Source organism: Plecotus auritus, assembly GCF_963455305.1.
Source record: "Plecotus auritus genome assembly, chromosome: 6".
Lineage (NCBI taxonomy): Eukaryota > Metazoa > Chordata > Mammalia > Chiroptera > Vespertilionidae > Plecotus > Plecotus auritus.
Genome location: NC_137773.1, coordinates 102496308 through 102519636, shown reverse-complemented (window position 1 = coordinate 102519636; position 23329 = coordinate 102496308). Strand labels below are relative to the sequence as shown.

General features: G+C 37.6%; 1 protein-coding gene across 1 annotated transcript; it reads right to left on the bottom strand.

Annotated features, from left to right (window-relative positions):
* Positions 1 to 7: 7 nt before the first annotated feature.
* ADAMDEC1 (ADAM like decysin 1) lies at positions 8 to 22865 on the bottom strand (the record flags this gene model as incomplete). The annotated part of the gene is made up of 14 exons (XM_080675481.1): positions 8 to 80; positions 7759 to 7841; positions 11589 to 11766; positions 12567 to 12697; positions 13360 to 13441; positions 14132 to 14301; positions 14593 to 14664; positions 15354 to 15416; positions 15641 to 15827; positions 16938 to 17014; positions 18487 to 18565; positions 19328 to 19401; positions 20630 to 20748; positions 22778 to 22865. The coding sequence occupies 14 exons, from the start codon at positions 22863 to 22865 to the stop codon at positions 8 to 10; spliced, it is 1476 nt and encodes a 491-aa protein (XP_080531607.1).
* Positions 22866 to 23329: the final 464 nt, after the last annotated feature.

The window sequence follows — 23329 nt, the reverse complement described above, 5'->3', positions numbered from 1 at the left end:
GTGTCGTCTATGGCTTGACTAGGTCAGCCTTTTCTTCAAGTCCAGTTACTAAGCAGATAGATTCTTTCTTCAGTTTTTTCCTAGACCAAGAAAGCAGCCACATTTTTAAAAATTATGATACAACACTAAGTGCAGGTCAGATCTATTTTTTCCTGGTCAGTTGTTATGATATGAAGTTTCCAGAGAGTCCTAGGAATCAGCCTAGATACAACCACAACAAGTACCAGGACGCCTTTCAACACTGAGGAGACTGCTGGATCTGGCTTAGTCACATTGTTTCTGCTCACTTCTCTCCACTTTCCTACTTCAGGGAATAAGATGGTTGGAAGAAACATTAACTATAACCTACTTTTCTTAACTGGTTTCTAGAAAAAGAAAGCAAAAGAACATTTTAAAGCCATTCAAGCTGCTTGGTTTATGTAGTCCTTTTCATATATATGTTCTTGTTTGCCTCTTCTTGGGAAGAGAGTATAATTAGTCACCATCCTCTGTGCCAAAATATTTTACATGCTGTGACTTTATCTTTTTTTTAATTTATACAAAACACTGAAAAGATGATTTGATGCTATAACCATTTAAATATGTGGACAACTTTCTTATTATGATTTTTAGCTGTTAGTTTTTCTTATTAGTTTCTAAAATATACAGTGAATAAATATAATGTTCAGGTGCTAAGACTTTGGTGTACTGTCCTGGAAAGCAAATGTTATATCTGACGGAAACTCCACGCATCCATTTACTTGTTGTGTGACATTGGTTAACTCTTTCTGAATGTCAATGTTATCATCTGCAAAATGGAAACATCACTAAGGGAGTATATGAAAATTAAATAAGACAATATATGGCAAGAACTAAGGACAGTGTGTGGATGAAAGGGGCCACATGCTAACCTGACAAGCTCAGAGAAGGCCTGCATGCCAGTCTTGCAAACTCAGAGACTTAAAGTAACCACAAAGGATGGTCTGAAATTAATTTTTACCTAAAAGCAGTTATAGTGGGTAGTTACATCCTAGGCCGGTATCTTCACTGACAAGGTCAACCTTTACCTTAACTGAGCCTATCTGTCTTTTTGCATCTGTAATTATATACCCTTGAAATGTCTAGGTAACTTGTAACTTCCCTTTTTCTGGACCCTTTGGGGCACAACCCAATGTGCCTGGGCTCCAGGACAGATACCACATATTCCTTCATTGCTATCATGTTAATTGTTCCTGCACTCACCTAAGTATGTGTCTATCATTTATGCTTTTTATCCAACCCCAGGGGTTTCCCCACTTTGCTTTCTCCCGCCTCTCTGGTCTATTACCAATGGATTTCATGTAACCCACCTATGTCACTTCCTTTGATTGCAATGTATAAATATAGATGTAACCCACCATTCTCTGGAGCATTATCTCAATCCGTTGAGGTTCTGCTTCCTGGCAATTGTCGACAGTTTGGCTCAAATAAACTCCCAAAAATTCTTTACAGGTTTGAATATTTTTATGTTAACAAATGTCTAATAGCTATTAGCCTAAATGTCCTTCCTCATTTAATGGGTCCTAAATACATCCCATCATTCACATAACCCCCATTCTGCCTGAAGGCACTCTCACTCCAGGCCATGGTGAAGGCTGAGGCCTAAGAAGAACAAAAGACAGAGGAAAGAGGAAGTCACCCTTTTTCTTCCTGCCTGCCTGCTTGAGCTAGGATATCTCATCTTGTTTCCTGCCTTTAAACTGAATTATGCCATCAGCTCTTTGGGTCTCCAGTTTGCAAATATCAGATTGTGGGATTTCTTAGTCTTCATGAAAGGTGGCAGAAATAGAATGTTGGAGAACAGCTAGTATTGTAAGAAAGTATTAATCATGCTCTGTTAACCATAATTGTTTTATTCTGATTAAAGAAGTCACATTCTACCCTGGCTGGAGCTGACGTGGAGATGCAGCCTTCCTCCCTGTTTGGAGCGGCCTATTATCATGGAAAGATTAACAGCTATGTTGCAGAAACCAGAATTGCCAACCCTTTGACATCCCCAGCCCTTTTTGCATACCTTCAGGACTTTGCAGACCTCCAGCCTGCTTACCTGTTAATTGTCCATTTGGCACTCCCTTTGGCTATTTCCCCATGTAACCCCAGCCCTTACATATCACTAAGCCCTTTGAAGACCCCTAGTCCTTTTGCATATCTGAAAACTGCCCTTTTGCTTACTTTTCCTTTGTAGTTCTACTATACTAGAGGCCCAATGCACGAAATTCATGTACTTGGTGGAGGGTCCCTATGGCAGTCCAGGACCCCTCAGAGGATGTCCGACTGATGGCTTATGCACGCTCCCCCTTGTGGAGCAGGGGGCAGCTCCTGCATTAAGTGGGATTGGGCTGAAACTGGCTCTCTGAGGGGTCCTGGATTGCGAGAGGGCACAGGCCAGGCCGAGGGACCCCATCGGTGCATGATTGGGGCAGGGGAGGGATGCAAGAGGTTGGCCAGCTGGGGAGGGACTGTGGGAGGGCTCCTGGGTATGTCTGGCCCATCTTGCTCAGCAAGTTAACGTACCAGTCAGAGCATCTACCCTTTGGTGGTCAGGGCACAGTGCACGTCATAGCGACTGATCGACTAGTCAACTGTCTGCTCCCTGGTGGTCAGTGTATGTCATAGTGAGCAGTTGAGTGGCCTTAGCATATCATTAGCGTATTATGCTTTGATTGGTTGAACAGATGACCGCACAACCGGGCACTTAGCATATTATATAGGATAAGCAGCTGGCTAGTGGAGTGCTGTAGAGCAGATTTTTGTGGCTAACCTGCTCCTCTCCCATACTGCTGGCAATATTGGAATAAATGCTCATATATGATTCAACCCCGTCTCTGCTTAATTGGCTCATGTAGTGACAGGCAGCAGGGACCCACTGTTTGTCCTGTTACATTCATAACCACATGAGCTAATTTGTCATGGTTAATCAATGTATCTCTTATATATATCATATAAATAAGAAAATATATAGTCTGTCTCTCTGGATAATTCTGACTAAGATAGGTTTTACTATAATGTATCTGTAATAATAAAAGCATAATATGCAAATTGACAGAAAATCTTTCCAGACGTCCTTTTGGATGATCTTCTGGATGAAGCCAGGGCTGCAGCCGTGGGATCAAGGCAGCCGCAGGATCAAGGCAGCTGCCCTCACTATGAAGAACAGATTGAGGGAGCCGCCGTGGCTGTGAAGGCCTACTGTTGCTTGAATTTTGTGCATCGGACCTCTAGTTTAATTATAAATGTTTGCAGGTTGATTCTCAGTAATGGCTGTGTTTCATAACCAGCTCATGATATTCCTGAGAATTTAACAATTGGCACTAACCAGCTAGTATGAGCTGTCTCCAGCACACTACTGGCTATAATCCTTGCCACTCAGGCAGTTTGACTACAAGAAACCTCTACCTAATCTTGAGGTAGAAGGCAAATATTTCTAAAGAAACATGTGTTTTTCCTTGGAGGGATTGGCTGGAAGTTTGTACCAGACAGTAGACAGGGGAGAAAGGCATGCCCTGGGGCTGTAGCCGGCTATCAGTGGCTCTGACTTCAGCTCCAATTGTGACACTGGTAGTGCCAAACCCCCCAATAACACCAAGGCAATGGAGGGGGAGACAGCAGCCAGGGCCTTCTGAAAGGCTGCTCCGTTCAAAGTCCAGTCTTTAGAAGTATGTCTAAGTCCCTGTTCTCCCAGCACAGGCATTGATGGAAATGTCAGTAATTTTTTTAAAAATAACTGTTTAAAAGTATTTAGAGAGAAAAACCTCAGAGAGAAGTCTAGTCTCTTGTGAGATTGACCTCAAGACATTTCGTTTTGAGCATTAAAAGACAATGGGAGGGCCCTGGCGGATGTTGCTCAGTTGGCCTGCACTCCAAAGTGGTGCAAGTTGGATTCCCAGTCAAGGGCATGTACCTGGGTTGCGGGTCCGCTCCTTACCCCTACTCGGTGCTCATGCTGGAGGCAACCAGTTGATGTGTCTCTCTCACATCAGTGTTTCTCTCTCTCTTTCTCCTTTCCTCCCTCCCTTCCACTCTCTCTAAAAAGCAATGGAAAAAATCCTTAGATGAGGATTCACACACACACACACACACACACACACACACACACACACACACAAAGATGATGGACCGCCTAGCAAATGACCAGAGGGAACATTGTCTAATTACATGAGGATTTAACACCTAATGGAAACCCACAACAAAGTTTGAAAATATTCATTTTAGAAAATTACCACACAGAAAGCTTCAAAAAGTTGTGTTTTTATTCACTGACATTATGGTTTATTAAGTCAATAAATGAACAAAGCATTTCTTGATGGCTGAATTAAAATGTAAAAAAATGCAGACTTCTCAAAATTAACATTATCTGTGATGGGGAAATGATTATTCATGATACAATTAAAAATGTTTATATTTAATTACTCTTGACATGATATAGAAAAATACCACATTTCTAAGAGCAAGGCAAGTAGAAGACAGAGGAGTAATAATAAGTGACACATGAACCAAAGGTTTCGCTCATCAAGTCCCAGTGTTATTTTTTTCATGAGTTATAAACTAATAAAATGAAAGCGGGGTTAAAATACAAGTCCCCTGTACTTTTACAATTCTGGATTGACTCTGAATAATTCCATGGTGCATTTTAAGGTGTTTTTGTCAAGAGCTAATTTCTTTTGATTTTCCAAAGAGCCAAGCTAAACAACAGCTTCATGATTCTAAAAAATGCATTAAAAAGTAGGTCTTAGAAAACAGGCAACTTCTTTAAGCACCTCTATTCCTCTGTTACCTGGACTGGTAAAATTATAGAAAGGATAATGACAAATAAAAAGCAAAATACATCTAAGTGCAAAGGTGAACATACATAAGAATTCTGGTATGTTTAGATTTCTTGACTCTTGTCCTGGCAAGTAGCATCTCAAGTAGATTTTTTAATTCATTCACTGACTAAAAGATAAAAAGTTTGGAAGCCATGGTTAGTATAAATTACAAAATATTATGTAATCACTAGAGGCCCGGTGCACGAAATTCGTGCACGGGCGGCGGGGGTGGGGGGGGTGTTCCTCAGCCCAGCCTGCACTCTCTCCAATCTGGGACCCCTCAAGGGATGTCCGACTGCTCATTTAGGCCCGATTGCCCCTAACCGCTTCTGCCTGCCAGCCTGATCACCCCCTAACCACTCCCCTGCCAGCCTGATTGATGCCTAACTGCTCCCCTGACAGCCTGTTTGCCCCTAATTGCCTTCTCCTGCAGGCCTGGTCACCCCTAACTGCCCTCCCATGCAGGCCTGGTCACCCCTAACTGCCCTTCCCTGCAGACCCAGTCACCCCCAACTTCCCTCCTCTGCCAGCCGAGTCACCCCCAACTGCCCTCCCTTGCAGGCCTGGTTCCTCCAAACTGTCCTCCCCTGCTGGCCTGATCACCCACAACTGCCCTCCCTTGCAGCCATCTTGTGGTGGCCATCTAGTGTCCACATGGGGGCAGGATCTTTGACCACATGGGGGCAGCCATCTTGTGTGTTGGAGTGATGGTCAATCTGCATATTACTCTTTTATTAGATAGGATAGAGGCCTGGTGTATGGGTGGGGGCCAGCTGGTTTGCCCTGAAGGGTGTCCATTTTTGTTGGGATTTATTTATCTTCTATCATTGAAACGTTGTAGCATTGAGTGGAGGCCTTGGCTGGCAAGGGCAGGCGGAAAGCTTGGCTTCCTCCATTGCCAGGGAAACCCAAGCATCCCTCCTGCTCTCTGTGGCTGCAGCCATCTTGGTTGGGTTTATTTGCATATTCCCTCCTGATTGGCTGGTGGGCATGGCTGGTGGGTGTAGCAGAGTGGTGGTTAATTTGCATATTACTCTTTTATTAGATAGGATGATACTGAACATGTATAGAGTTTAAATAATGTTAACAACCCTACTGAGAGACAATATCATTTGCTCCATTTTACAGGTGAAAACTTGGCTTAAAGTCCCATAGCTCATGTTGGGTGGAACTAAGAAAATAATTTAAGTTTCCTGAGTTCAAGTTCAATTATTGTTGCAAGTTACTAAATTGTCGATCTGGCCCAGCCATGGGACATGCCCACCCATCACCCTAAAGAATTAAATTGATAATTTTTGAGATGCTATGCTCCATTCTCTGTGACAGAATTAGAAGATGGGCACGATTTCTAGACTTCCCTCCAGAGTGGCCCACAAAAGAGTTTCAACAAGCCACGGTACATGGCACTTTGTAAATAATGAGGTGATGCTCCTTGTCTATTACCTTGCCAGTCCTTTCCTGAGAAAGTCATAGTCAATGGAGATTGAGTTCATTATTCTTATAATCTCCCTCTAGTTTCAAGTCCAGAAAAGATTCATGGAAGAGGAGTAGGAATAATAAGCTTCTTCCCTATAATTTATCCTGAGTCTTTCCCCTATGTATGATTTTTGTTGTTGTTATTACCGTTTTTAGACTTAGAGATGATTTTTTTTTATTTTTTTTTACTGAAAAACACACACACCATATTCAGAGCAATTGGGTTCCTTCACCCAGCTCATACAGGATTGTATAAAACACAAAATAATATGTGCAGTACAGTTTCTTAAGACACTTTAAAAGGAATAAAATATTTTTCAACTCATTTTCCCCTCTTCCTCCTCTCTGGCAACGATCATCTTATATCTGTATCTATTGAGTCTGTTTCTGTTTGTTTGGTTTGGTGAAAGGGGAATAAAAGGTGCAAACTTCAAGTTATAAAATAAATAAGTCAACTATACTTTAATAAAAAATAAGATAAATTTTAAAAAAAGAAATAAAATTATCAAATCTTATGTGTTTTTAAATTTTTTTGATTTCCTGAATACCTCGCAAATTACAGCTATCAGCTCTTAACCAAGAATAAATTTGCTCATCAATCAGAGCTTTTTTTATAAGAACTTTTTAATATGACCCAGCAATCCTTCTTTTGGGTACCTACCCAAAAAACTTGAGAACATTTATTCACAAAGATATATGCACCCCTATGTTTACTACAGCATTATTCATGGTGGCCAAGACATGGAGACAACCAAAGTGTCCTTTGATAGAGGATGGGAAAAAGAAGATGTGTTACAGATATACTATGGAATACTCCTCAGCCATTAGAAAAGATGAAATGCTGCCATTTGTGACAACATGGATGGACCTTGGGAATATTATGCTAAACGAAATAAGTCAGTCAGAAAATGCTAAGAACTATACTATATGATTTCACTCATGTGTGGGATATAAAACTGAAATTCATAGACACAGATAACAGTATGGTGGTTACCAGAGGGAAAGGGGCCAAATGTATGGTGACCAAAGATGGTTTGACTTTGGCATCGGCACACAATGCAACATATGGATCATGTATCATAGAAATGTACACTTGAAACCTATATGATCTTATTAACCAATGACACCCCAATAAAGTTAATTAAAATAAAATAAAATGAATTTTTCTTCTCTTACCTTAGCTAACATTAAACTCATCACTACCTAAGAGAAATGTAAACAATTTTTAGCACATATTTCAGCAGTCCTAATCTCACAGATGAGAAAGTAGTCATTTTCTCATTAGTATGTTAGTTATTTTTGTTCATAATGATGGCTTAATTTTTCTTCTTGAAGCTGTCATTTTTAACTGTAAAAAATTGTGTTTTAATATGTTATAGAACTCAGTGTCACATCTTTCTTAAATACGAAATAAAAGTGAGAAATATCTGACAACAAAGGAAAAAAATAAAGGTCTTACATCAGAGTCTCTTCTTCATAATCAGCGTCCGCGTCAGGTTTCAACGTGCAGGTCAAGGCCTCACAGGAAGGATTGGTGCATTCCTTTAAAGCACACACAATGGAAAGTGGGCTCAGCATTTTTCTCTGAGGAATTCTGGCACAGGATGGCAATAACATTTCACTTTTCAAACTAAATTATTCTGCTATACAAGTGGTAACGGCCTGGGGTAATGGGGCGGTCTAGTAGGAGTCAATGGGAGAAAAAGGGGACATATGTAATACTTTCAACAATAAAGATTTAAAAAAAATTAAAAATTAAAAAAAATTTAAGAGTAATAGAAACTACCTCTTAAAAGGACAAAAATTGAATTATTCAAGAATCACCCCAAATAAATGTGTCCTAGATGTTATCATGTAAATTAATTTAAAACTTCAAGGGAGAATATTTCTATGCTATAAAAACTGAAGATAGAGAAAAATATTTTAAATCTTCAATTTGTTTTACCAAGATTGCATAATTCTTATAATGAGAACTGGTAATTAATACACACACACACACACACATACACACACAGAGGCTATTCTCAATTATTGATATAAATGCAAAAAACTTGAATAAAACATTAGTTAAGCATCATTTTATTAATATCACAACTCTCAATTACAACTATGTAGTTTCTTTTTCCCCACCAAAATGCAGGGTGTCTCAACTACACAGAATAGAGTAACATAATTAATCACATTAAGAGACTTAGAAAGAAAACAACTATTATTGTGATAGATGGCAAAAATTAGCTGGTAAAAATTCAGTACCATTATTGCATTATTTAAACATATTAAAAAAAAAACTGTGAACAGAATTATGTATCATCATGATGAAGAAAACCTATCTGATATATAACGAATATATCCAATAAAATAAAGAATAAGACAAGGATTATTTATAGTTTATATTTATATGGAAATGGTGGTAAATGTTATGAGATAAGAAAAAGATATAAAAGTATAATAATTGGGTAGTATAAATCACATTTTCACTATTTGTGTGTCATAAAATTCTTGACCTGGAAAAAAACATAGGTTCAACTCTAAAAATATTGGGTAAGTCACTAAGATAGCTATTTAAGATAATAATCAAATAACATAAAAAGTCATAATAAATTAGAACCAAAGATTTAAAAAACTTTACACATACTAATAACAACAACAAAAAAAGAAAATACTTCAGAATAAACCTTCAAATGGTGCCAGAATTACATGGAGAACTTTATATATAACTTTTCTGAAGAACTTTCCAGGCAAATTGTCTTTTAAGACAATATTTAATATTGTGAAAATGCCAGTGGCCTTTAGTGAAATATGAATTTAATGCATTTCAATCTGAATCCCAGTTGTATTTGTGGGCAAACTGACAAAAAGTATACCAAGAGTTATATGGAAAAACTAACATTAAAGAATTTCTATGCAAATTCTATATGAATAGACGATAGATGATAGATATGAAGAGAGTTACTGTAAAAGATATTAAAATGCATTGTATGTTACAATCATAAAAATAGCATGATGCTTATGGTAGATATTTAGACAGATACTTTTATTATTTTATTTTTAAATATGTTTTATTGATTTTTTACAGAGAGGAAGGGAAAGGGATAGAGAGTTAGAAACATTGATGAGAAACATCAATCAGTCGCCTACTGGGGATGTGCTTGCAACCAAGGTACATGCCCTTGACCGGAATCGAACCTGGGACCTTCAGGTCCGCAGGCCGACGCTCTATACCAGGGGTGGGCAAACTTTTTGATTCAAGGGCCACAATGGGTTCTTAAACTGGACCGGAGGACCAGAACAAAAGCATGGATAGAGTGTTTGTGTGAACTAATATAAATTCAAAGTAAAGGAGCGGAGGGGAGAGCAAGAGAACCGGATAGAACAGCCGGATCCGGCCCGCGGGCCGTAGTTTACCCAAGGCTGCTCTATACACTTAACAGGTTAGGGCAGAATGACTACTTTTAAAACCTAAAAAACACCTAAATATGTATATAAAAAAACAAATGGCACATTGGATCATGGGAAACTGGATTATTCACTAAGGGTGCTATATAAAGTATATACTATGTATACCATTTGCCTGCTGGAATTAGAAGTACCTAGGGTTATGAACAACTTTAGTTGTCTTACTTGAGAAACCATATGGGAGTTGAAACAATCACTTTAACACTCCATATCTCATTATAATTAACTAGAGGCCCGGTGCACAAAATTTGTGCACGGGGGGTGTGTCCCTCAGCCCAACCTGCACCCTCTCCAATCTGGGACCCCTTGAGGGATGTCTGACTGCCCGTTTAGGCCCGATTGCGGTAGGATCGGGCCTAAACGGGCAGTCAGACATCCCTCTCACAATCCAGGACTGCTGGCTCCCAACTGTTTGCCTGCCTGCCTTCCTGATTGCCCCTAACCGCTTCTGCCTGCCAGCCTGATCACCCCCTAACCACTCCCCTGCCAGCCTGATTGATGCCTAACTGCTCCCCTGCCAGCCTGTTTGCCCCTAACTGCCCTCCCCTGCAGGCCTGGTCCCCCCCAACTGCCTGCCCCTGCAGGCCTGGTCCCCCCCAACTGCCCTCCCCTGCAGGCCTGATCCCTCCCAACTGCCCTCCCCTGCTGGCCATCTTGTGGTGGCCATCTTGTGTCCACATGGGGGCAGCCATCTTTGACCACATGGGGGCAGCCATCTTGTGTGTTGGCGTGATGGTCAATTTGCATATTACTCTTTTATTAGATAGGATAAAATATTTGGAATATTTGTTATAAATGATTAAGTTATACTATGTAATCTAATATAATTCAACAGCTTAATATTTCTGACTAAATATGCTGAAGCACAGAGAGAGTTTGTGCCTTCCCCTTTTTAATAAAACCCCTTAAAGTAATGGATAAACCTTGCATTGCAATGGGATGATTATTAGATTTGTATCCTTGGAACTAGTTATTCAGCTTTTCTGAGCCTCACTTCTTCTTCTCTAATTTGGGATCATAGCAAAACCTATTTAGTAGGTTTGCTGTGATTAACAGGTTTGTTGTGAGTAATAAAGGAGGTGTTGTACTAGTATATACGAAAGCATTATGTATACTGACACATAGAAAATCTCTTCAAGTATTAACTCATTTTTTTAGTCTTAAAAGTAAAAGATTGCTAGAAAAACAAAACAGAAACCCACAACAACAACCAAAAAACACCACCAGAATGCTCTCTTTTGCAAACCTTACATGGGATGCTAGCCAACATTCTACCAAACATTCTCCAGAATACACTGATGCCTCAAAGGGATCAGATTTTACAGACATTAGCAGACTTAGAGCAATTATCTTAGATATTCAATGTTAATAATCCATTTTTTACAAGTTTGTTATTTTTTCTTTTTCTCCATTTTATTCACTTCCTGGTTTACATATTGGCTGGATGAGAGAAAGCCAACTCTCTTCATGGGGAGGAATTGTGATTGGTCAACAGATGATCAATTGTGACTATGTGGCACAGGATTTCTGACTAATACATTTAGGAAAGCTCCTAAGTGACATATTATAGTTAATGATTTACCTCTTTACATTGAACTTCATACAATCATGTCATAACCATATCCTGGCTTTTGAAATGCTTTTCAAAAGATCTCCAAAGTCAGTGCAAATCTTCTTTTTACTATGATTCCAAGCTTGTCTTTAGAAAAAAATTTCCATAAACCCCCTCTCACCCATCCCCCCCCCCCTTTTTTTAGAAAAGGAAAAGGGAAGAAAACAGGTATGCCACAATCACTCTATAATAAGTTTTTGAAACCATGGGCATTTTCATACCTTAGGAGAGCCACAATCGCATTCTTCCCCTACTTCCAGAAGCTGGTTCCCACACACTGGTTTTGTTATTATATTTTTAGAAATTGGTGCTTGCAGCAGGCACTTTGGTTTATGAGATAAAATGTATCTTTCAAAATATGAGCGGCAGGATGTACTGAAATCCTTTGGGAATTTTGAACTGTAAGCAGAAAACAATCAGGGATACCATGATATGCTGTGATACACGAATGCGAGAACCTGACTTGTCTGAAACTATTACAGGCTCAATAGAAATTCCAAATTTAGTATCTGTCTAGGCTTGCACTGTGTTACATGTGAAAGGTGATAGAGCATGCTACTATGCTGGTTGGAAAACTGTTTTTCTAGACACTCAGTTATAGGGCTAGAGTAATTTAAATTCCAGCCTGGATTCAGTACTATACTAATTGGCAGGAACTTCACTATTTGTTTTCTTTGGCTTATTTAGCCACTGAGTGCTGAGAAGTAAGTGATAACAATAACCTAGTGAAAGGAAGTAATTGCAGACTTCCATGTTCTATGTTCAGGAGTTAGTTTTATTCACTTTTTTTCAATCCCAAGTCCTTGCAAGCATCTGGTACCAGAAGGTAATTAAAAACAGAAAAAATTGATTGACTGGTTGGTGATGGAGATAATTGTAATCATCTTAATTAGATACATATTTTTGAAAATATATTATTTAAAGTTAAAATAACATAGTCACCATACTTATGCTCTACCTTGGTATATTTGAAAATCTTAAATAATGAGTCCTAATAACTAATAAAACTTGTGCATCAAGAGGCTTGAGGGTGAATTAATGGGATACACAGCCCTTTGTAAAAAAAAAAAAGAAAAAAAAAAAAAGAAACCCACAAAAAAATAAAAACAAAAATACGCCCATCCAATTATACGCCCATCTGAATTCTTTAGGATTTAAGAAACATATGTATTTTTTCCTGTAGGGTGACAAGGTCTCACCTCAGATATTGACTCATCACACAACTCCCAGATGGACACTTAGTGTTATATGGAGCATCAGGCATACCAAGGGCATGACCCAACTCATGTGACATCACTCCTACAAGAGCCACGTTATTCTTTTTCTTAGCCTTGAAAACATGCAAACATCTGTTATTTCTTTGTTGATCCAGTTAGTTCTTAATTGATTCAATGTTCAGTAATAAAATGATAGTTTGACAAATAAAAAAATAATTAGTCACTAAATTCCTTTTCCTGACATTAGTTATTGTAAAATGTGAGTAAACATTTGAAATGATTGGTTCCTGTGAATCAACCACTGAGTTAGTTCTTAATAAACATTTGCTGAACTAATGATAATTTCTCAGTAAACCATGCTTATATTAATACATTCTTCATAGGAAGTACTAAAAGATACCATTCTATGTATCCAGAGGCCTCCAAAAACTATTGACATTGGTAGTGCTTGGCCACATCCCACCAACATGCACCTTGTCTGACCTCTCTGGCCATCAATACTTTCAGGCCACAGAGAACACTTGAATTCCCTTTCTCTCCTAATCTTCTTGCTCTTACTTCCTAATACCAACTGAAGAGTTAAGCCTTCTGGAAGAGTCAATGTAAGGAAATATTCTGTTCTTTCATCCAAGGGACCAAAGTCTATCAGTAGTTTTATTTCTACCTTTATTTGCTGACTCAGCAAATGCCCATTGTACCATCTTTATATAAGGCATTATGCTGGTCCTCACAGAGGATATAAGACCACAGAGAGCTTTACTATAGGTTTACAAACCTCAATAACAGCAACCGAAGTTGGGGAACACAAGGAATTCGAGGCTGCCAGCCCTACACGTTGATTGTTGAAGCCAATTCCACTGTATGAAAGTTACAGGTACACAGTCACAATCTGAGTCTTTAGAACCATTAGCTGTTGCCAGTTATGTTTTAGATTTCCATTGTTACCCTACCCTTTTTATATTTACTAGGGCCCAGAAAAGCTTATACTATTCCATGGAATTATTTTTTAATATATATTTTTTATTGTTGATAGTATTACAGATATCTCCCATTCCCTCCCCCTTTACCCATCTCCTCCCAGCTCCTACCCACCCCCAGGTCTTCACTACCCTATTGCCTGTGTCCATGGGCTATGCATATCTTATCTAATAAAAGGGTAATATGCAAATTAATCATCACTCTGTCACAAGAATGGCGGCGCCCATAGCGGCCTGGGCATTGGACTCCAGTTGCGTTGCCCCGGCCACAAGCCCCAGAGTCCCGTGCACCCCGGCCCATGCACTGGATCTCTAGTAAGTACATAAGTTCTTTAGCTTATCCAAGAACTTATTCCATAGGATTATAATGCTTGTCCCACATCCAAGAATCAATTTTAGTGATCTGACACAGGTCTAATAATTTCACAAGTGAATTGCTAAGGATAGAACTTCAAGCTCTCTGATAAGTGGTTGGGGTTATGTATCTGAACAGTAAACTCTGCCAAGAAACCTTTGGGATAATTATCTGCTCTGCCTACCTATGCCTGACCCTGGCCAGTGTATGCTCACCTGAGTAGCTGAGCATGGTCATGGGTCTTCATTTTCCCCAAGTTAGAACGATGCCAATTCAGAAAGTTGCCAAAGGTGACGCCTGCATTGGGTGCCACCTTTATCTTATCACCATCAGACCAGATTTCCATACCTACCAAGGCCACTTGAACATCTATGGTGTTATAAATCTGTGGAAAGAGCATTTTTCCTCATAAAAATTTTGAGATTTCTTTAATGTTTTAGATCCTTTGCTGACCACAAGTGATGGATACATGTAACTCATTTTGAAAATAAAATTCTCAAAGTTGCCTTTGCTACAATGTATATGATTTTACCTTGATGTTTATCCTTATCTGCTAAATTTCTCAAAACTGCTGACCTTAAACCATTGTGATCCTCCCAACTCCTTACTTGGTGAAACCGTAGGGAAGCCTCAGGCCCCAATGTGGAGTCACATGTTTACAGGACAAATATCTTACCACATTGAGCAGGTTCATCACATCAAACACAAAGCTTCTTATGGAAGTTAGATTTCCCTTATACATGTTATACTGTAAAATACAAAATACAAAGTATAATTAAAATCTCAAACTATAGTGAGAAAGTTTATGAAATATAGAAGTACACATTTTAAGAAAAATTACACATTTTAATGTAAGCAAATGTCCATTTATTTCATATCTACTTTACATAAGATTCTGTGTTTCAACAAATTGTATTTCAAATGTAAGATTGTCTTGGTAAGATAAAAATTAAGCATTGATGTAAAATTTTAGTTTCTTTCATTTTTACATTGAATAAAACAAATTAATGATTTAAATGTTTTAAGCCAATTCAATATTATTAAAATTTGATTATAAAGTAATACTAGTTAGAAGCACTGATTCTGGTATTTTTGAGTATATAAATATAACTTGTAAAATATAATTTTGTGTCTACTTTATATTTACATAATATAGTAAGAATTTAAAAATATTTTAATAACCCATTCAATTTTTTTCAGTATTGTGCTTGATCTCCTGTAGGTATTGTATTTAGAATATTTCTAATATATGACTATTTTGAATATTAAAGGGGGTGGATGAGCAAAAACTGTTGTTGGCAAGACAGGTAGAACAGATAAGACAATCAGGAAGACAAGCTCCGCATTTTCAGTCAGAATATTACTGTTTGTTTTTGCTGATAAGAGAACTTAAAAGTTGGCTTAACTTAACAAGAAGCACACATATTTCATACTCACAAAGGTATGATCTAGCACCAAAAAGAGGTCAATGTATTTCTCAGCCCGAAGAAAGTATTCTTCCTTTACAAAGAGTAAAAAAAACATTGTTAATAATTATCTTTATCCTAAAAGTTTGGAACGCGTATAAAGAGGTTTATTTTTTTCTTCAGAGAAAAATTAAATTGATGAATAAGTAAATAAATTATAGGTTTCCCCTGTACCAGTCATTGCTGAGCACAACAGTCTATTACACGTCATTGCCGAGCCTACCGAAAGAAATGATGACATAGGAAAGCTACACTTACCTCTGGGCTATTGAGTGACCTAGCGGTCCGAATGTGGCCGTGTTTTCGGCCAACATTTTTTACCCCACAGGTGTGGTTAGTCAGGTCTGGCTCCTCCTGGTTATATGTCAGGACAGCATGTTCTTCTTGGTCTGTGCTTTTCAGAGGCTTGATCATATATCTTTGATCACGATGTGTGAAGAATCCCCTGTGAAACACAGACACTCAAGTTCGAGGATTCTCTGCCACAGTCACACATACTGACCAGAACGGATTACCACCTCTCCCTCCATCCCAAGCTCACACACACAGTACTGATTCATTGGCTTTTGGCTTTTTTTTTTTTTTTTTGCTAATTTAAGAGATAATCAGTATTTTTCAATACTAAGCTAGAGCCTGTTTTATTTACTCAGAGAACTGTGAACAATAATTACTAAGATGAAGCTATACCAAAGTAAAATTTGTCCACACATTTAGCATATATTTCTTGACATGTCTTAGAAAAACAAGGGAGAATAAACTAAAGGAGTGTATAGATACCAAGAACCCCAGTGAAGAGAAAGAATGATGAGCAGATTAGCCAGAGGAACAGTTTGGAACTAGTAGTTTAAAGAATTCCACTTTATAGTAATAAAATTCTTTCAGAAATAGAAAGTTGAATCCATATGATGGGATATTACAAAGTTTACATAACCATTTAAGGTTTCATTTATGAAAGTATCTTATAATAAGGGAAAAGGCTTTGATGTTGTGGTTTGAGCTATGTGAGAACAATTATGTGTATTTTATTTCATATTTCAGCTACATAAGAGGTATATTTGTCTATATGTACAAAAAGCTGTAAACAGGACAAAATGTTAATAATAGTGATCACACAGAGGTAACATTTCATGGTGGTTATTTTCTTATTTGGTTTTTCTTACTTTCCAAAATTTCCCTAATTGATAAGAATTACCTTTTAAATAAGGATAAATACCACACACACATACACAATTTTTTTAAAAGTATGTTTCACCATGACAATTGCAAAGTAGACTCTAACAAAATGAAATAGAATGTCTTCAGGGAGTGGGATTGGTCAATGTAAAAATGGATCCAGATATCATCAAGGTCCATAGTATAGCATCTTGTTTAAATACTGCTAGGACTAACTTTTACTAGATCAGCAGATTATAAAATGATTGCAAGGATGATACATTCAGCATACTATCGATGGAAACATTTAACCAATATAGTATAAGACATGATATCCAGGAAGACATTTATCTGTGTAATACAATGATGGTTGATGTTTAATATTTTGGGGAGTAGTTCTCACCTCAACCCATTACAAGTACTAATGCTGGCAACAGAATTCTTTTCATTCAGGATGTGTCCTGTATAGTAGCAGTGTTCCTACAGTTAGAAAAAAGAAAAACAATAACTATAAGAATAAATATATCACAATTGTGGTGGAAGCTGTTATCTTGAATATGTAGGAAAGGTCTTTGAGTAGTGACTGTGGCCAGACCAATTCCAAGAAATAAACACAGTGGGAACCTCAGAGGTTTTATGAACTGCTCCACCACCAACCCTGGAAACTAGCCCTATTGAATGACTGATGCTAACTGGCACTAAAGGAAAGTCCAGGAAGGCTGAACCTGAGTGGGCTCCTGCTGAAAGTGGGTGCTGCATCTGAGAACTAGCCAGCTGGCCTGGGGTCTACAGAACTCCCAGAGAATGCTCAGAGTTGAGGGACAACTTGTGAGAATTTGGCTCCCTTTGCTGAGTTCCTAAGACACTGTACATACCATATCAATAAAATGGGGTACACATTTTTCTAGATTCTAGGGTCCTTAAAACACCACGCTACCATTCCTGAGCCCTCATAATAATTGATCTCCCTTACCGTATTAATTGGTGTATTAGTGCAATTTCTTTACTATCATCAAAATCCCTGAGAATTTCTCTAAAACTAGAGATTTAGATATGGTTGATGATCCATATAAGCAAAATAGGGGTCACTTGTGTAGAGTAATCTAAGAAAGCCAATGAATAACCTCCTGTTAAAAAATAAACTGACTTTTCTCAGGGTTGACATTCCATCGGTGTTTTTCTTTCCTTTGGAAGAAACCTTGTTATCATAAACACTTTCTCATAGAAGACTTGTACCACATGAAAGTATCAGCCACTGCACTTGAATATGAATTAATTTATCTTCAGATACTTTCATTGAAGGTCAGTATTAGCAAAAATCCAGACAGATGTCCATGAGATGAGAATTTTCATGTGAGTAGGAAAGAAAGAGACATTTTGTGGCAGAAGTCTTATCTGTTGCATTTTTTAGAGAAACACACATTTGAGATGCTATGGAGGTGGCTCTGAGAAACTCACTTAACTTGGTAATACTCCATGAGTAACCTTTTTGTAATCTTTTTCTGTTCTTTCTTCAGCCTTGATTCTTTATATCTGACATCTAGGCCTTGGCATTATTTGTAGAGTGGTGGTTTAACCAGATATACAATATATTAATGAAATAATTTATATTCCATTGTTGACTTCAGGATAAATGCATGTATCATCAGAAAACAGTAAATAGTTTCAGGACATTTTAAAACCTATAGGGGAGACTATTTTTAACCTACTGATAAGGTAGTTTAGAAAAAGTAGACTTTTGATTGCTTCAAAAAAATGCAGCACTCGGAAGCCTCCTAATACTCCTACCTTTTAAAAATGCTGACTATGCTTTTTAAATCTGTTGACTCATTGGATAGATAAGCAACTTGCTTTCAAGTTCTTCAAACATTTTTAAGTTGTTCCTGGACTTATGAATCTTACAGCGTAAGTGGCAGATCCAGAAAGAGTCCCAGAAAGCATTCAAAACCTACCATGTTCTGAGGGCTTGTGGTGATTTCCTCTCCTTTGGGTGAGTAGTAAGTTTCAGTGTAGTCTGGCCCCAGGAGATGCCTGTAGAGATCAGAAAGTTGCATAATACACTCACTGTGGTAATAAAGGCTAATTAATATTTCTGACATGATCTCTGGCACTAAAGCAATAAAAATGTCTACACTGAGAAGATGTTGACATTCTGACCCACTGATCTTTTTCCAACATTGGAATTCTGCTGCTGATGCAAATCAAAGTGCTGGCTATACCTGTTAAATCTGAGGGAAGAAATGGCCTTGGCTGCCTTTTAACTGCACATTATTTATGCTCAAAATGAGTTATTTGGGGATTCTTTGCACAAAGGACAGATCCTTCACAGGGTTCCTGAAGGGTGCTGGGTCACAAATATGCATAAAGGACCATTGCATTCTGAGAGAATTTTACTGACTGCTATAGAACTCGGGGGAGGCCCATCCCTGGGATCTATCTGAAGGCTGTGTGCCCTGAATGAACGTGGGGCATACATTCTTATAAAAATAATGGAAAGTCATATCAAAGGTTTAAGTTTACCTGGATAGAAAAGAATTTCTGCAAGTTCTAAGAAGAATCAGGGAAGAATGCCATTTATATGAGCAACTCTCTTTGTTTTACAATTTGCATGTAATTTCCTAGGAAAGCATCAACATATCTGAGATAACAGTAGCGCAAATGCATTTAAAACATCTAAAACTCAATGTGCTTGATGTCCTTTATCTAAAATTACACTAAATAAGGTCTCAAGATTTATTTTTCCATATTCTCTTAATACAAATCACTGATTAAACTTTTAGAAAATTAACTTACTTGGTTTTTTGTAGGTAGAGAATGACTTCCCCATTTAATATAATCTGATACTGAAGTTCAGGTTCATATTTTTCCTTAAAAATGTAATTATATAATATCAATTTATATTTCTGAGTCTAGCTAAAATAAACATAATATAATAATATATATCATATAGAAGAGTAATTGCAAGTGCATTTAAGACAAAAGCATATCTCGCATGCCTTTAAAATATGTAAAAGTAAATATAAATTGTGTATTTAGATGGATTTCAAAAAAGTACAATAACACGGTAATGAGACTTACAGATTAAACTAATCTGTAATTTAAACTAATGTAAGATAGGGACTAATCATTTGCCCTGTGTACAGTAGACAGTCACTAATGGATCACTAATGGGCTAATAATAAGACACATATTTTATTATGACAAAATAAAACCAAATACACTAAAGAAAATCAACTCCAAACCTGCTAATCCATATATAGAAAAGCCTAAGCGACTGGCTGACCATCCGGTAGCTATAACATGCACTGACCACCGGGGGGCAGCTGCTCAATGCAGTAGCAGAAACCACAGGCATGGGAACATGGAACAGACTAATGAATCTCAGAGGGAAGGAGAGAGGGGAGAGAACGGGAAGAGGTTAATCAAAGATCTTATATGCATACTAGAGGCCCATCAGTGCACCGATGGGGTCCCCTGGCCTGACCTGTGGGGATCAGGCTGAAACCGTCTCTACAACATCCCCTGAGGTGTCCCAGATTGCGAGAGGCTGCAGGCCAGGCTGAGGGACCCCACCAGTGCACGAATCCATGCACCCAGCCTCTAGTAGTTATATAAAGTAAAAACTATAAACTGATGGAAATATTTGCAATAATGTAATAGTCAAAAAGTTAATATCCTTAATACATTTTAAAAATCTTAATAAGATAATGTTCAGTTCTCCATTATAGACAAAATAGCCAAGGAAAAGGCAATTCATTTGGGAAGGGGAAGAGAGTAGGAGAAAGGGTTTGAGGAGCTTGGCAAGGAATATTGTCAAAAATGGCTGCCTTTCCTGGGCTGCTTTTTTTTCTCTCCCTCCCCCCCATACCAGAAACTTGAAGAAATGCCTAAGTAGCTTTATTCTTTCCGATCAAGTAAAGCAGTTAACTCCCTTTCTGCTGCTTAATTGTAAAAGCATTCTAAGAAATTCCATGTTCTCTCTTGGATGAAGATTAAACCATGAGATGTTGACTATGTCATCACTTCTATTAGTTAAAAGGCTCTTTATTGTCTCTTCAGATGATTGTAAAACCCACAGTCATTTACATTACTTACCTCTTTACCATCTGTCTCTGTCTGGTTGTTCTGTATCTCTCTTTTGTGTAAAATGTGCAGTTTTTTAGGACGAACTACTTCATAGCCTTCAAATTCAGGTATTTGCCTTATGGCTATTGCTAAGGAAAAAGAGGTAATAGTGATATAAAATATTGAAGGATTTTGTTTTGGTTTTGCACGGTTGGTTTGTTAAAATGGCATGGGCGACCATATTCTCATTGAGAAAATAAACATTAAAAACAAGTTCTTCCTTCTACTAGAACTTGGAAAACAAAGTTTTTTCCTTTTGCTCTCCATTCCCCGACTCCTGGTTCTGGAAAGACATAATGATGCTAGAACAATGCTTTGGATATCTCCCAATATGTGTAAACTCTGGGCCACCATGGCCAGAAAGGGCAGGTTTTGCATTAGGACACAGTTTATAGGAGCCAGGAATTCTTCCTGCAGTAATCCAGTTTCTTCTTCCTCTATTGTCCTCTACAAAATTGTGAATTGTTCTTTTAATCTTCTCAGTGGTCTCTGTATTCCTTTTTATGTATTTTGCTCTCTTTGGTGCAAACCCTGACTAACTCCCTCCCCCGAAAAAAATCAAATATTTCATAGAGCCCTAGCTGGTTTGGCTCAGTGGATAGAGTGTTGGCCTGCAGACTGAAGGGTGCCAGGTTCGATTCTGGCCAAGGGCACATGCCTGGGTTCTGGGCTCAATCCCCAGTAGGGGATGTGCTGGAGGCAGCCAATCAATGATTCTCTCTCATTATTGATATTTCTCTCTCTCTCTCTCTCTTCCTCTCCCTTCCTCTCCCTTCCTCTCTGAAATCAATAAAGAAATATATTTAAAAAATATTTCATAGACAGATAATTCTTCATTCTACTAACAGTTATTTTATTTCTCAGTGCAACAAAAAACCATTATGGTCTTTCATTAGCATTTGCTCTCAGACTTTAGATTTCATAGGAAATAATGTTTCTGTTATTCTCAGTTGGAACAATTTTAAAGCATCAGAGAGCCAGAAGAAAAATTTTATGTAGACTAAATGTTCTAGATTTACTTGGAATTACATTATGTAGAGAATTTTCTATTTTACTTGCATATAGTAAGAAAATAACTGATATTGGAGCCAGAATTTGGTCTTGAATCCTAGCTAAATGACCTTGTAAATTATCTTGCAAAAGTCACTTCAATTTCTATCAGTTTATTTTCCTAAAGTAGAGGTTGGTATAAAAATCACATAGCATAAACTTTATAAAATTATTTAATACCAAGTGGCAGGCACACCCTTATCCATTATTTTTTCTTTACTCATTCAATTATCCATAGAAACTCGGTTTTGTTTTTAAATGTTTCCATTTTCACAGACAAGTGTCAATGGTTAGAGACAAATTCTCACTCAATGTTGACAGTCGGTGTGACTTTAGCAATACTATATCTGGCTGATGTGGACAACCTGAAGGGAAGCAGTAAGTCATAAAATCTCTTCTAATCAACCCTCAAAGTTCTGCTGTGATGCTATCCGAAGAAGAATTCACTACACATGAAGAAAAGAGCATTTGTAAATATATTACTAAAAGTCTTTATCAAAAGAGAATATGAACCCTATTATGGAAAGAGTTCTGAAATTGAAATTAGAGTGAATTTTAATAATATCTAGTCCCAACTCTAATACTAATTGGTCAGTTGGTCAATTAATTTTTTATTTTGCTTACTAATGTAATTATGTCTAACAACTCTAATTTTACTTAAGAGTCTTCCTTGTCATCTACCCTAGTGCAGCACTTGAATAAATTGTGTTTTAATGATTGTCTTTTTACAGGGTAGAAATATTAACTTTATTTAAGATAACATGGATGACGGTTAGAAAATTCTTGAATTCTGGTCTGGAAGTTAATTATCTGCTGTTATTGTAAAACAAAATATAGAACTTGTAGGATCGTTGAACAAGATAAAATTTCAGAGACATCCTAATTAAATTTTTATGCCAATCACAACACTTTGACGATGAGCACAATTTATGTAAATTGAGTAAATATACTAAAATACAAATAGTAGTGATGTCTGGGTCATATGAGCATGCCACTTTCTTAAGGGTACTTTAAAAATGCTTTAAGTAATTTGACTTTTGTATAAAATGTCAATATATCAGCACTTACCTTCAGTTTGTACAATGAGCCAGAGGACAGAGAGCAGGACCAAAGACATGCTGGCGACGGCAGCTAACTGAGAAGTCCCACACAGCATGAAGATGTGGTCTCCCCAGCTATTTATCTTCCCCTTGTTATTACAAATTGAAAAATAAATCTCAAACTTTACTTAAGAGATTGGGATACGTTTACTAATGGTATTGAAAAATTGCCAAGAAACTGCAGTATCAAGATCATGAGGATGTTCCTCATTGATGAGATGTGTTTATGTCTGTGGTTATAGTCTGTTAAAAATCACTTACAGACAGCTGCTGGTCCTAGTGCCTCTAGAACAGTGGAAAAGTACCAGCTGAGACTTTTATGCCCATGTACATATTCACATACTTGTCAAACTAACTGAACCATCACCCTTGTTCTTCTATAACCTTACAGAAATTGATCTACAAATTTAGAAAACAAATCAGTAGTCTCTACGTATTTTGTGAAACTGGCACAGAAAACACAAAATTGATAAAACAAGTACCCGGCAAAGTTATAAGCTAGCATACTGTAATCTCTCTG